General features: G+C 28.7%; 3 protein-coding genes across 3 annotated transcripts in view; 1 reads left to right on the forward strand and 2 right to left on the reverse strand.

Moving 5' to 3' along the window:
• The window catches only part of LOC107455306 (proton-coupled amino acid transporter 1), a 110,833-nt gene extending 106,350 nt beyond the window's left edge, over nucleotides 1-4,483 (reverse strand). The window contains exon 1 of the mRNA XM_071182504.1: nucleotides 4,252-4,483. Within this exon, the coding sequence (XP_071038605.1) occupies nucleotides 4,252-4,335 (84 nt within the window). The 5' untranslated portion in view covers nucleotides 4,336-4,483. The remainder of the gene's footprint in view (nucleotides 1-4,251) is intronic.
• The window catches only part of LOC139424817 (uncharacterized), a 204,252-nt gene that overhangs the window by 34,218 nt on the left and 153,696 nt on the right, over nucleotides 1-16,338 (forward strand). The gene's annotated exons all lie outside the window — the stretch shown is intronic.
• LOC107455268 (gastrula zinc finger protein XlCGF8.2DB) lies at nucleotides 14,541-15,188 on the reverse strand. The gene has a single exon (XM_016072779.1). The coding sequence runs from the start codon at nucleotides 15,186-15,188 to the stop codon at nucleotides 14,541-14,543; it is 648 nt and encodes a 215-aa protein (XP_015928265.1).

Here is a 16,338-nt window from a genome sequence, read left to right on the forward strand (position 1 = left end):
TCGGATGCGACAAAATCTTAGGATTAGACTATTATTAAAATCTCATTAAGTTATTGTTTTTGAATCTAAAAATGTTTCCAAAAGAATATTAGCTAGATATTAATCCTCAAACAAGTGTCTTTTTAAGCGAAAACAAAAAGGAAGCATGTTATTTTAAAAGAGTATTACATTTTGCTTTTACGTTTTAGTATAGTTTAAAATTATGATAAAAAATAAAAAATTCTGATTATCAGAAACGCGAATCCCTCGGTTTCATTGTAAAAAATATATTTTTGATATAGTTAAAAATTATGACAAAAATATGAAATTCTTATTATTAGAATAAATGAATTCGAAATAACGTTTTACGGGCCCCTTGACAGGGAAATGTATCAGAGAAAATCATATAATAGAGGTAAATTTTTACAATCATGAATTAGCAGCGAGCAATAGCATTATACCAAGTGATGCTAAATACATTTTATCTTTATTCCAATGGTTACGAACTAATACAAAAAACGAGATTTTCTTTATTTAATAACGCAAAGCCATCGAAAATTGCAGTATATAATATTAAATAAAAAAAAATTGCACTTATTTTAGCTGTATTAATTGAAAAACTTAGTGAAAGAACCAGGCAAGTGACATTTTCAGAACGGAAACAAAAAGTTGTATTCGAATTATTTTATTAACAATTTATTAGGAGACAGGATTAATAATTCTTTGATTCATTTTATTTACCACGGACTAATTTGAAAGAAAAAAAAATCATGCAAGCATATTAAAAACTGACGTGATTATGTTAAGATCCATGTTGATACAATCACTTTTCGTTATTTTCTTTGATTTATTTAATTCTTGATTCTTGTATTCAACTTGTATATAATATTTTATATTTGTTACAATTATTTTTTTACATACACATATAATGTTACTGTGAATGACCGAAATTGGTGGTTGTTGACTTTCACCTGGGAATCTTGACAATCACATAGTCGCTTTGGTAAATGTCTGAAATAAATACTAGGTCTAGTTAAGCGCCACTTCCCGATATATCCTATGTTTTTTTTAAGGTTCAGTGCCACTGCCCGGTATACTCTACATCAGGGATTTCCAACTTACATGAGGCCGGGGGCCACAATTAAAAACACAAATCAAATGGCGGGCCGCAACTTTATCAAAATTTTATGTAATACTCTTTTATGTTTGAAGGAACATTAAATATTACTGTCAGATTTTTACCAAGTTGTACAAAATAAAAGTATTGAATTACAAGTTAAAATAAGAAGTATATTTTTTAAAATATTTAATTGTATATTAAAAAATTCGGGCTACAATAACTTTCATGTGCACGCATGTATTAAACAATTAATGTGCAACAGATATCTAATTAAGATATAAAACTTTAAAAAGGTTGGTATTAAAACTTACATAGTAGCACACAAAATGTTCATTGACAAAATTGAGGCTTGTCTGCTGCAACCACCAGAGAATAGATAGTTACATTTTATATTTACAAATGCGGGCGTAAATATTTCTGTCCAAAATGAGTGGTTTCAAAAAGTTAAATCGGAGAATTTCTTCGAGAAATTTTTTGATACACACATGCTAAATTATATTCGCAAAATACAAAAAAATGAAATTAAAAAAGAGCAACATACACGATTATTTTTGTATCTGAATAAATATTTTCTTCATGCAAAACCTGAGAAATAATTTTTTTTTTGCACCGTTGGTATGATAAATTTTGCAGAAACGAAGAAATTAGGTTTTTATTAATGAGAAAAGTATTTTAAACATGTATAGATTTTTTACGAAAATTGTCCGCAAAAAATGACATTTAATATATTTTAGTTCGCGGGCCACAAAAAAAGGCTTCGCGGGTCGGATGTGGCCCCTGTGCCGCCAGTTGGAAACCACTGCTTGCTGTTTTCTTAAGGTCAAGAGCCACTGCCCAGTATGAATTTAACCGGTACTCCGAACACTGATGTTTCTCCTAATCTATCTTCTGTAGATATTTAAATATATAGAATAAATATAATAATATCAACGAATAAATTAATATCAATTCGGATATTACAAATATTTTGGGCATTCACCAAAGCGACAATTTGATTGTTGACATTCAACAGTGATAGTCCACATTCTCTAGATTTCAGTTATTTACGGTAATATACATATAGGATGTGTGCGTAGATATTTAGTTTTTCAAATATGTGTATGTGCATTCACTATGTGTGTATATTATGGGTTTAAATATTTGGTGATTCTTAATTTTGTCCATTACTTTTTTAAATTTATTGTGTATTTCTCTTAATCACAGGATATATCCTCTTGGTGATAAATATTTTTATTTTAATTATTTTTGAACGAAAATTTTTTTTGTTATTTTATGTACTGTTTTGTTTTTATTTACTATATTATTTAAAAAGTCGGAGTTCCACCGAGAAAAGTTTCATTATTTAGGGTTCAATAGTTGAAAAAAAAAATCTGAATTCGCTGATCTAGTTATGATGAGATGGGTTTAGCCCCGCGGGTTCGTTTATTAAAAGGAAAAAGTTTCGGGTTCGGACTCATGGTAAAATTTTCATTAACTTTCTTACTACTTTTAAACTAAATGTCTGATTTAGTTATTAAGAATAAAAAATTTTAAAGTTTATAAGATATAAAAAATAGAGCTCTGCAATTTCTCTACGGTGTTTTTGTGTAGTGAGGCTTAAGATTGTAATTTTTTAAAATTTTTTTTTGTTTTAGTCATTTTGGAGTCTCTGTCGGTTCTATGCCAAGCATCGGATGTCGTTACATGACGGGTCGACGTAAGTAAAATTTAGATATAAGTGTGGCGAACTTACGGCGTTCAAATGACATAGAGAGAGATTATATTTATTCAGGTAGTAAGAAGTAATATTCAGTGCATCGTGAATGATGAGAACTGAGCGTAAGCAAGCACAGATGGAGCACTCAATTATGTAATATTTTTTGACCGTAAAAATACGTTCTAACTGAACTATCACGGGCGGTCTAGGCTCAGATTAAAATTCTTCGGGCTCAACCCTTCAAAAGAGAGCCCGAACTTTTCTCTCTGATCTAGAGCTGTGGTTAACAACTGGCAGCCCATGAAGCCTTTTTTGTGGCCCGCTAACTAAAATATATTAGGTGTCGTTTTTTTAGGACAATTTTCGTAAAAAATCTATATGGGTTTAAAATACTTTTCATTCGCTAAAAAAAACTAATTTCTTCGTTTTTGTGAAATTTAACATACCAACGGTGCAAAAAAGATTATTTCTCAGGTTTTGCATCCAAGAAAATATTTATTCAAGTACAAAAATAATCGTGTATGTTGCTCTTTTTTATTTCGTTATTTTATGAATATAATTTAGCATGAGCGTATCAGAAATTTTCTCGAAGAAATTCTCCCATTTTACTTTTTGAAACCACTCATTTTGGACGAAATTATTTACATTTGCAAATTTCAAAACGCATAAAAGAGGGAATGAATATCATGTTTTATTTAAATTCCTTGAATTGAATATCGCATGATAGGAAAAGAAATTTTTTTTTTATTCCAGATGCTCGCGAATTTTTTTTTGTTGTAGCTATAATTCCTAATAAGTCGAAAAAAAATGCTAATTTATCACAATTAAATTTAAAAGAAAAAAAAATCTTGTCACTAAGCTTCTGAAAATTCAAAATGAAAATTCAAATGAAGCTAAAAGAAGATTCAAAATGATACATAACAAGCATTATTTGTAACGCTTATTTTGCTTTTTAATATTAAAAAAAACTTTGATAAAAATCTAACAGTAGTATTTAATGTTCCTTCAAACATAAAAAAATTCCTATATAAAATTTTGATAAAGTTGCGGCCCGTCATTTGACTGGTGTTTTTAATTGCGGTGCGGCCCTCGGCCACATAAAGTTGGAAATCCCTGATCTAAAGGACTGCAGATAACAATTTTGAAAGTCCTGCTCTATCTGAAAGAAATCTCGCCAAATTGGCGAAGTTTTACATATTTAAAATACATAATTTTCAGTAATTTAAAATTAAAACTTTACTTCGAGTTAAAGGCACTTAAGCAGTTTTTATTTTATTTTTCTTCAAGCGGAAAACGCTTTCAACAATCAAACTACAATAAATAGTTTTGTCAACTGCTTATGCGGTAGTAAAAAAAAAAAGGAAAAATAAATGAAAGTAATGATGTGATGTAAGGAAGAGAAGGTGAAGAGAGAGGAAAAGAAAAAAGTTGTTTTTGCGAATCCACGTCACCTTACCTCCGTTAACTCGATTTCTGAGTCGAGTTCGCTGTCCTCAATGATTCCAGCAGGTGTTTTGGACATTTCGTAAGGATCCCACATCTTTTTCTCGACATTCCTTCTGTATCACAAAGCATAAACGTCGTTTACAAATTAATTTAATTCCTTTTTCTTCTAAATCCAACTAAAAATAAAGAAAAACAGGTGATCTAACTAAACGGATGACCGATTCGAACATTTAACGCGCCTCCTGGCGGGCAGGCAACTTTTACGTGGAAAACCGCTACCTTTTTTCTACTGTCTAAAAGATTTATGAATAAATAACGTTTTAAACTGTTTCAACAATTCGAGTTACGAAACTGATTTGAAAGAATAAACAATCTTCTCACTTTTACTTATTCCGGTGAAATAGATTAATCCAACTTGTTTCACAATTTATATCTAGGTATATAAATGATTCTAAGTTTTGTTTGTAAACATTCCAACTTTTTATTGATAGCAATGTTTTATTAACTTCAACATTTGTCAATTTTATCTTTGAAATTTTTTTTCATCAGTACAGTGCACAAAATAAAAGCGGCAACATAATAACTTTTGATCCTATGATTGGGTATTTACGGTCTCGTTTGGGTTACCTAACTTTAAATATGCTTATTAATTAGTGTAGACAATATTTTAGGTTACAAAATCAGGCAAAAAAAGGTTCTTTCATTAAATGACCGACCCCCACCCCCACGACGGATTTGGAAATAAAAATATAAGTGCACCGAAATGAGGAAAATAAGGACAAAATAGTATAGATATAAGAGAAATATAAAGTTCGGACCGGCTAGTTTCGCTGTCTCAAATAAGTCGCATTTTACTGAAACTTTCAAGAGCTATTCAACAGATTAGTTTTAAATTTAAGATTTTGTTCTTTCAAATTCCATAGATTAAACAGCTATTAAAATGTAAAATTTATGAAAATTTTTTTTTCTACTATTTTAAATAATAAAAAATAATTAATGATTATTAAAGTACTATTTTTACGTAAATAATCTTTGGATAGACAAGTCTTATAATTGTGTGCGGAAAATTAAATGATTCGCATCATTAGTTATAGAAATACGGTGAAATGCGCAAGAAGTAAAATTGAGATTGTGAGGCAAGGCCTGATCTAGAAATATGGAGGCTTTAGTCACAGAGCTCCCCTGCATGATCATTACTAAATTTACACGATGTTTACTTATGAAGAGTTTTGAAAATTATTCATAACAAAAGTAAATCATGATAATTTGAGCCTATATTTATTTCAATTTTTGTTAACTCACAATTCTTGAGGAAAACACAAAAAAAAAAAAAAAAAATTAAATGCAACATTTAAGGGGTTCTAGGCCTCATGATAAATCAGGAATTCAACGAATTAATTGTTCACTTGTGCCAAAATCTTAGAAAATGTAATTAATTTTTGAAAAAAATGTAATTTTATAAGAATATAATTCGAATAAAATTAAGTTATGATCAAGAAAATCTAAAAATATTTTGAAATAAAGTAAATTCCAAGACGGTAAATATTTTTCTTGATTCCTTATGTATAAATTTTTTTTTTCAAAGAAAAAAAAATAAATAAAAAAAAGAGTTTTTGAAAACTACGTTTTACAATTGAAGCAGTCAAGGTTAACATTTGTAACATTTATACGACAATAAGTTTTTTGTTGGCATTGGAATATCAATCACAGAGTAATTTTCTAGACTGCCAAAAGAAGAGAATTCAACAATTTGGAAGCAATTAAAACAATATTTCCACAATTGACACAGTTTTTGTTGGTTTCTCTCGAAAGTGCAGATTTGTAACATACCCTCTTTTAACATTGGCCGCTTCAATTGGACTAAAATCCAGAAAAAAAAAAGCGCAAATACAGTTAGACAAAGAGCAAAAAATAAAAGATTTAAAGTGCAGGGATGAGATTGGTCAAAAGGCAAAAAAGCTGAATTTCCACGCAAGTTTACACTCGCGCAACCGTTTAATAATAAATTCCAGTCAATTTAATATAATAAATAACTATGTGTTGACAAAAAATTGTGTACTAATCTATTAATATATGTATAATTACATAGACACTTAACATTTAGTAAAAATACCAATCGAAAAAATAAAGCTGGAAATTATATTTTTCTTCAGTTCACATAAAGGAGACATTTATTACTTGGGAATCTGCCTAGCTTAGCAAATTGAAACTACTGAGATCATACTTTAATATTCCATTTCTTTTAACAAATACTGTTACGTGATTTGTAGCAAAAATATCAGTAACATGATTTTTTAAATATTTAGAAAATAAAGTTTTACAATTGGAATCACTATGTTCATATTATAATTCATTCTAGCTAGAGCCTTGTGAAACATATCAATGATTGTGAAGTAGAAACATATAATAGCTCCTTAACATACAAGAATTGCCATTTTAGTTTGAAAAATTACATGATAATCAGTAACTGTTTAGATCTTGGCCATTGTTCGCCAAGGTTTAGATAATTATTTTTCATTTTATAGTATAAATAACAGCAACATTATTTTTTAAATTTTGGTGCTGAGTTAGCTCTTTTTCTTCTTCTTTTTTTTAATGAATCACTTTTAAAGCGAATGCTTTTGTTTGCTATATCTACAGTAATAATTTTTCTCTGGAATTTTCGATTGCTGCAAATGCCTCATGTTTCACAAAACAAGCAAAAAGAAAACTTTAACACGGTCAAATTGCATGTAATGTAGCTTGTGAATGATATTTCAAAGGCTAAACTTTCAGAAAAAGCGGAACATTTATAAAAAAAAAGTGAAAATTTTAGTGAATCACAGAGTTTTTGATAAAAAGGCTGAAATTCGAGACAAAAGCGAAAATCCGCTAAAAAGCGGAAAAATCTCATCCCTGAAAGTGGTCAGGATTCTAAACCCCAATTTCGAGGAGAACCTCAACTGGACTGACCATCTAGGCTGACAAAGCTGCCAGACAATTTCTGGCCATACAAAGAATAGGTGGAGGAAAATGGGGGACCATAAAGATAAATTATTTACAAAGCTTGCACAGAAAGAAAAAACAAGAGAGAACATTTATGCTGAATGTCTCCGGTTCCTATCGTACATTCCTCACAAATGCCCTTTATTTGATTCTAGCAATATCTCCACTCAACATCACCTTTCAGCAGGAGACAATTGGAACAACACCACCGAGATAGCTACTGCATAGTTCCTTTTCAGAAGGAAATTGAAAGACAGAAAGTTTAATATCTGTAGAATCATAGTTGCCTTTGCAACCCGGTACACAACATCTGGAGGGCATAATGAGCCCAACAAGAAGTAAAATAAAAACAACGATAATGGAAAACAATAACAATTAAAACTTAAATGAGAAAACAAACGTTAATAGATAAACAAAACTTAAGGTTAACAAAACAAAAGGTAACTATAACAATTTAATAAAGCGTTGAATAATAATAAAAGCACACGCAGATATCGCAAGATGGCTATCGTCCTCATCGAAAAACACACTCTCTTCGCGCAAGTGCTCTTGGGAGATCGGTCTGCCTTGCATGACTCATTCCTCTACTTCAAGCAGGCACTCAGGCCTTGTCCCCTATCTCGGTGGTGTTGATTGGAATCGAGCTCATCAGAAATAAAAATTTCTCTACAACATATAGATGGTGTCCGCTTTCCACGCAAATTAACAAAAAATCAAATTAAATGACATTAACAATGCCAATTTTAACAATTAAAATTTTTATCCAATAAATAAGTCTGACTTACAAGAAAAATAAGCATATTTACAGATAGATCAAAGGAACGGGAGCTGCAATTGTACAATATGAAGATGGCATAATCACATCGACCACACAATTGAAACTTAATTCCAACAACACTGTTAAAAACAGAATACCATTTTCCTTTGCTAGAAAACGAACCAATAGATGGCGCCACGAGATTTAGAACTCTCTAAGAACAACAATTTTTTAGTTAGTTTGATTATGTTACTGTCGTTGGACACATCATGTTGTTTTAGTAGTGTTTAGTGCTGTTAATATACACATGTTAACCATTCGAAGGAGTCTCTTATTGAGTTTGTGGTCACTGTTTTAGTTTATTTAGGTACGTACCGACCCGGGTAGAAGAACAAGGTAAGAAACTTTTTATTTGATACCTGTTCTATTGAAGTAGATAAAGAAATAAGTTATCTTTTTTAACAAACACAATATTCCAGACAGAAGCAATGACATTAAAGGAAGCCATCACTCAAGCCATAAAACAACAAATCACAAGCCAAACTACAATCTGATCAGCGAAAACCTTTCAACAGCAACAGCACTTAAGAGAATTATAATACCACTCACCAGATTATACAGGACATCCAAACTAAACTTAATAATAGCAATGGTCTCCAAATCTCAGGGATAAAAAGTATCTGTAATCTCATGGATTACAGATGACTGATGTTTGGTTTCATTCAATCAGCGTAAAACAATATTTTTTTCTTTGGATAATAATCTCAGAAACGTATGCAGAGATGCCAACTTGCTCCGGACAGCAAATATATATTTTAAAGTGGTAGTTCGTCAATTGTGATTCTTGGTTTAACAAATTCAATTTAGTAGATTTTTATCCACCACTATTTCTAAATAATTCGTAGGCTTATAAAATTCGCCACTTTATAATACTTATGTCAAGCCTGTACCTTTTAAAAAGCAAGCAAAAATAGTCAAATATTTTAAAAATTTACTTTGTAGTAATTTACCGTTTTTTTAAAAATTATTTTGGCGTGTCCGGAGCAGTTGGCATCTCTGCGTATGTAGGTACTCTGTATTTTTTGCATATAAAAATAATTATACATTGTTAGTCACATTCTCTTGTACTTGGTCTCATTCAATCCTACATAAACTAATACACTGGAACCAATACCTCATCAGCCTAGATAGCAATATTTGAATTTCCTCATCAATAAATTCAAGTACATGAAAAAATATGAGGTGAGTATTTAACAGTTGTCCCTGGCTAGACCTTTTTTTATGGATTTTATTTTTACTGCATTAATTGGAGCCTTTAAAAACTAAGATTAATATAGAATTTTCTGTGACCACTTCCCTTATTTAGAATCCTCATCAAAAATGAAAATACCAAATGAAAATCCACATTTTTATAATTTTCAAAATGAGGGGACTTTAAAATTCTCAAATTAATGCAGCGAAAAAATAACATATATATATATTTTAAATTAAAAATCAAATCCTGTTTAAATTTTGCGCTTTATATCAAATAAGAAAAATACCCAGTTTTGGAATTTTCGAAATTTATCTTTAAGGAGTGAAATAATATAAATTCCACAATTTTAAAGACTATATAGAAAATTATCAGAGAACATTTTGAGGGTTCAATATTACATTAAAACATCATAAAATTCAAAAAAAAAAATTAATATTATTTATTAATGCATAAGTCAACTGAAGTCGTAAGTCAACTAAATAACAAACAGTGAAAAAAAAAAAAAACTGTTTGCTTAAGGGCTATGCAAATTTTTAATATCATCAGAAAATATCTTTGACTTAAAATTGGATTAAAAAAAATGTGCAAGCATTGAATTAAAAGAATAAATGAACAGCAATATCTCCTCTCCAAGAAAATGATTGTCATTTACATTATATCTATAATAATTTATGATGCATTCCTATTTAGTTCAATTTTATTACTTGCATAAAAATATACTAAACATTTTTCTTCAATTTCTCATTGAATTATTTCCCCTCAACATTTAAAAGCCATCAAAAATTCCACAAGAAAATTTGCATCCTCAAAACATGTTTTGGCAACAGGAATTTTATCTAGAGTTAAAATAATATTTTAGGATGGCTGAAGTCACTATTTTAGACTATGCATTGTCACATTGATTTATAAAAATGTATAGACAAAAAATAAATCACATATAAGCATGTGAGTTGTAAATGCATCCAAGTAACTCATTAGAAAAATTAAATAATTACAAAATAAAATAAAAAGTTTTCACAACCCTAATTTTTCAAAGGAATTTGAAATAAGAAAATAATACACCCAAAACAGAAAAAATAGATCACCGACTGCAACTTTTTTTAAAATTAAATTTACAAGTTAATGTATACATTTTTGAAATAAAAAGAAATCATGGCATATTACCATGACTCTGAACTTTTGACCTCATAGTCAAAATTTAAAAAAAATCTTCGTACTGGTACGTTGTCCAATCGAAATTTTTTTGTCATTGCAATCACAGTAAAATGAAAAAAAATTTAAAAGTGGTTGTAAATTTTCTGAGCCTGACTCTTACTAAGCATGTTAACCAAATTAAGAAAAGAATTTAAAATTCAAAAGCATTTAAAATATTACTTCCAATGCAAAGCAGCAGTGAATCCGAAAGGAATTGAAACATAAGAAACAATGAAACATGAAAAACGAATGGAAAAATATGACAACCAAAGCTGACGGCTTCAGGGGCACCAGCTCTGGAAGTCATAAAAGCAAAAACTCTTCTATCGAGAGAGCACTAAAATTGCACTCTCTGTACCCCTAAGGTTTTGCCAAAGTCCAGGAAAAGAATATAATACATAAAATAAATACAGAATAATAATAATAATTTGTATGTACTATTCTTGTGCATATGTCTTGTTTTTATTCTTCTGTATTTATTTTATGTATATTATATTATGTATTATATTCATTTTCTGGATTTTGGCAAAGCCTTAATATAAAATACATAAACTAAATACATAATAATAATTTGTATGTACTATTCTAGTGTATTTGTCTTGTTTTTATACTTCTGTATTTAGTTTATGTATTTTATATTATGTATTATATTCTTTTTCTGGATTTTGGCAAAACCTTTGGGACAGAGGGAGCAATTTTAGACTTTTGTCGTGCTATCTCGATATCAAAGGTTTTGCTTTCATGACGTCCGGAGATGACCCCTGAAGACGCCAGCTTTGGTTGTCATATTTTTCCTTTTTATTCATATTTCATTGTTTCTCATGTTAACCAAAATGATTTGTAGTGTTATAGGTTTGCCATCAATGGTAAATAATAGCTGTAACTGGGCACATAGGACAGATTTTATGCATGGTCTCTCAATATTTAAATACATTCATACACAATAATACTACTAAGAAGAAAGCCAATCTAACTTTTCATTAAAAAAAAAGTTAATGTTAATGCTATGCAAAATAATGTATTAATAAAAAAAAGCATTCCTGCAACAGCTTGCTGTCAGCAAAAGAGTCATATATGCTTAACATCCCCAATTTCGTGACCACTGCTTGTTGTAATGTGCTCAGCATTAGGCACAGATCCCCTTTATTTCCCAGCAATCTGAGTAGGATATTAATAAGTATTATGTTGTTCAAGTCATTTGATTATTTTGATTAGTTAGAAAAATAAGAGTTCACTTATTATTACAGACACAATAAACATTTGGTATGTGGCAAGAAAACAGAGTATTTAGTTCAGCAAAATAATAAAGTATTTAGCAGAATGGTCTAGAGGAATATTAAAAACTATATTATTTGCATTAATGATAATATCAATTGATGCATTTTAAATAACACAATTATTGAATTATATTTATGCTTTCGCAAATTAAGAATATTAGGGACATAACAAACAATTGGCATGTGGCTCAAAAACCGAGTAGTATTATTTAGTTCAGCAAAATAATAAAGTATTTAGAAGAATGGTCTAGCGGAATATTAAAAGCAATATTATTTGTATTAAAAAGATAATATCTATTGAAGTATTTTAAATAACACAATTATTGAATTATATTTATGCTTTTGCAAATTAAGAATATTAGAGACATAACAAACAATTGGCATGAGGCTCGAAAACCGAGTAGTGTTTAGTTCAGCAAAATAATAAAGTATTTAGAAGAATGGTCTAGCGGAATATTAAAAACAATATTATTTGTATTAAAAAAATAATATCAATTGATGTATTTTAAATAACACAATTATTGAATTATATTTATGCTTTTGCACATTAAGAATATTAGGGGCATAACAAACAATTGGCATGTGGCTCGAAAACCGAGTAGTATTTAGTTCAGCAAAATAATAAAGTATTTAGAAGAATGGTCTAGCGGAATATTAAATGCAATATTATTTGTATTAAAAAGATAATATCTATTGATGTATTTTAAATAACACTATTATTGAATTATATTTATGCTTTTGCAAATTAAGAATATTAGAGACATAACAAACAATTGGCATGTGGTTCGAAAACCGAGTAGTATTTAGTACAGCAAAATAATAAAGTATTTAGCAGAATGGTCTAGCGAAATACTAAAAACAATATTATTTGTATTAAAATTATAATATCAATTGATGTTTTTTTTTAAATAACACAATTATTGAATTATATTTATGCTTCTGCACATTAAGAATATTAGGGATACAATAAACATTTGGTATGTGGCTTAAATGCCCAGTATTCAGTTCAGCAAAATAATAAAGTATTTGGCTGAATGATCTAGATTAAAAAAAATTTGCATTAATGCTAATATCAATTGATGTATTTTGAATAACATAATTATTGAATTATATTTATGCTTTTGAGCAGTAAGAAAATTTACACTTTATTAAATTTATTACAATAAGTTATTTTAAATATTAAACATTAATTTAATATGTAATTACGGAACAATAATTTATTATATTATTCTGCTACTTTAAAATTAGATAAAAAAAAACAAATTTAAAAAAAGTTAATGGAAAGATTTTTTTCTGGTCCAAATGAAGATAAATTTAAGGAAGATTAAAAATGTTATTTATAAGAAATGTTTAAGACTTATTAAAATAACTAAACGTTAGGTATCAGAAAATTTTTTTTTTTCTTCCAGGAAATGAATTTCAAACATAAAAATTTGAAATAAAAATTAATTTCAAAATAGATAAATAAAAAAAATTATTAAATTAGTCAAAAACAATAATGCTTCATTTATAATTTGGTTTTAATATAAAAAATAAAATAAAACACTCTTAATATTATCAATCTTAAATGAAAATTTAAAAACTGAAGCATATTATAATAAATCAATAACAGTCAAACAACTAAAACTCATAAGTTGGCAAGATTTTACTAAAAAAGAATAAGCAATTCAAATTTTTCAGGTAAAATATTTCACTATAAACAGGCTGGTAAATATATATTTCACAACTTGATATCACACAAGCTTTAATAGAATGCCTAAAATAAGTTAAAATTTCCTTATACTTTATCCTTAATACTGGACATGTTTAGTAAAAATTGTATGAAGATATCAATACATAATATTATGGTTGATATTAGAATTCATGATTCAAAATTTAGTGGCAAAATATTTGCCTAAAGTTTGGCCAAATCATTGTTCATTAAGCAGTGATACTCACTATTTAAAATATATTATAAGAATCAAGAAATTAATTTAAAATAAATAGTAGTTAAATCAGTGTTTTCACTACAGCGTGAGAACGCGAGAATCTCGCATATTTTTTTCTTTTTTCGCATTAAAAAATTATTACCGCGAGAAGTTCACGCATTCTATAAATCAATTTCAAAATTCGCGAATCACTTCTTCCTGGATCTTTCATTATTTTCAACATCTGCCCTGTTATCTAGCTTCCCTATTTACCAGTATTGTTCGAAACCTTTTCGAACAACAGAACACAACCACAGAATCCCTTTCAGAACACATTTCTCTGCAGCCACGTGTTTACCGTAGGTTAGGTTTCTTCATGTAAGATGTTCATATTTTTTATGTGCTAATGTAAGATGGACAAATACCTTGTAAAGGCAAAATCTTCTATGATGATGCACTAAAAAGATTCAATGCTTTAAAAAATAGAAGACGTTAAAAATGTATTATAATTAAAGAAATTTTTTTTTCAAGAGTTTTCGTGTTTTTAGAAATTTCACTTAAGTTTTTGAAATCTCACCCTGTTTTTGAGAAAGGGTGAGAAATTCTCACCTATTTTTTTTCTATGATGAAAACACTGGTTAAATATACTAGAATGTAACGATACAATAAAATGCAATTACATTTATTTATCAAAATATATTATAATAATAAATTAAAAAACAATGAACAATAGTGAAACACTGGAACAAGTGAAACAATGAACAATACCACAAACTGCAATGCTGCCAGGTAACTGAACTGAAGTCCTGCTGTCGCTATATTTATCACCAAGATTATAGTCTATATTTGTCTTTTGGTATAATCTTTCTTGCTTAGAGAAACTATTTATTTAATGAACTCTTTTGCTAAATTTGAATTAAAGTTTCATTTAGAATGAAAAAGTCTATGTTTTCTTAATGAATCCATTCTGGTAAAACTTTTATCGCATTCATCACAAAAGAAAGGTCTTTCTTTAGAATGAACAGTTGCATGTCTGACTACATGAAACTTGCGTGAAAATTTTTTATGGCATTCATTACAGGAATATGGTTTCTCTTTAGTATGGGTAAGGAGATGTCTATGTAGTGTATTTCTTTGTCTAAAACTTGTATTACAAATGCCACAAGCAAAATTTTTTTCTCCAGAATGAATACGGCTATGAATAGATAAGCTTTGCTTCAAAGCAAAGCTTTTATTACATAAACTACAAGAATAAGGTTTTTCTTTCGTGTGAACAACAGAATGCCTTATTAAAGAGGAATTTTGGGTGAAATTTTCATTACATATATTACAAGAATAAGGTTTCTGCTTATTATGAACAAGAACATGCCTTGCTAAACTAGCACTTCTAGTGAAACTGCTACAACATATTTTACAAGAATAAGGTTTCAATTTAGCATGACCTAAAGTCTGTCTAATAAAGTTCACTTTTTCAAATAAGTTTTGATTATTTAGGATGCTAGAATAAGTATTCTCAATAGCAGAAATAATACCTTTTTCCACTTTCAATGATTCTATGAAGTTAGCATCCATGATCATAAATTTTTTTCTTCCTAATAGATACTTTACGGTAAGTAATTTCCCGAAAAGTTGCTATTTCTTAACTATTTTCCTCATACAGTAATACAGACTTTAGTATAAAAGCCCTCACTAAAGTTTCATAATTTTTTATGGATGATTCATAAGTTTATTTATTGTAACCAATATTGTAACAGCATATTGTAACTAATAGTGAAAATTCGATATTAATTACCAAAAATTTATTTTTCTTAACACAATATAAAATCTGTGATACAAAATATTTAGCTTACAAACTGAAAAAAATTCAACTCTAATTTTCTTATTAAATATGAGTTGAAAAAAAGAGATAATTGTAAACTGAAAATAAAATAAAAATTGGAATTTTAGACTTAAGAAACAATGTTAATTTTATATAAACAAAGTCATTCACAAAAGTACATGGGTAACACTTTCTTAAACATTAGAAGAAGGCATCAAAGAAAACTTTAGTTGTTGGTAACATATAGTTGGAAAATAAGTACTAAACTGTGTAATAAATGTTTAATTTCCGATGAATATACTCGAAACTGCAGTTAATATGGAATAAAATGTATCACACGGTTAAACTTCGTTTTTTCATAGAAGAAAAATCATAAAGAATGAATCAAATGTCATTCATCACTCCAGCATTTGAAATTATTTGGAAGGTAAAAAATAAAAAAAAGAGTTAAGATTTTCAGTCTGTAATTATTAATTTATTTATTTACATTTCGTTTAAAGTTTGGCTTACTGAACAGCTTACAACTCATTATTTCTACTCTTTTAAATCTCTAAAGCAAAATTTAAAAATGTTTTCATTTTTTAAAGAGCTATTTTTGCTAGTCCAATGAGTATGCGTTGCGCACAAGCATAGAGAACGGTCAAAGTAAGAACTTTTATTAATGAAACATTCTTGCTGCATAGATTTTGCGCTAGGGCGAGCAGTTTGTTTAGCTAAGGCAGCATTTGCACTGAATGACTTTGTCTGGGAAATAGGAGAACCGGAAGCGATGTGACGTCAAACGCATATTCTGCATTTCAAAATTCTTTTTCTAAGTTTGTCTTTAATTCGCGATCGCAACGAACTATAGGGGGCGTTGTTGTATGAGACGAATACGATATTTGGTCAATTTAGGAATTGGTA

This window comes from Parasteatoda tepidariorum, chromosome 6 (genome assembly GCF_043381705.1).
Source record: "Parasteatoda tepidariorum isolate YZ-2023 chromosome 6, CAS_Ptep_4.0, whole genome shotgun sequence".
NCBI classification, from domain to species: domain Eukaryota; kingdom Metazoa; phylum Arthropoda; class Arachnida; order Araneae; family Theridiidae; genus Parasteatoda; species Parasteatoda tepidariorum.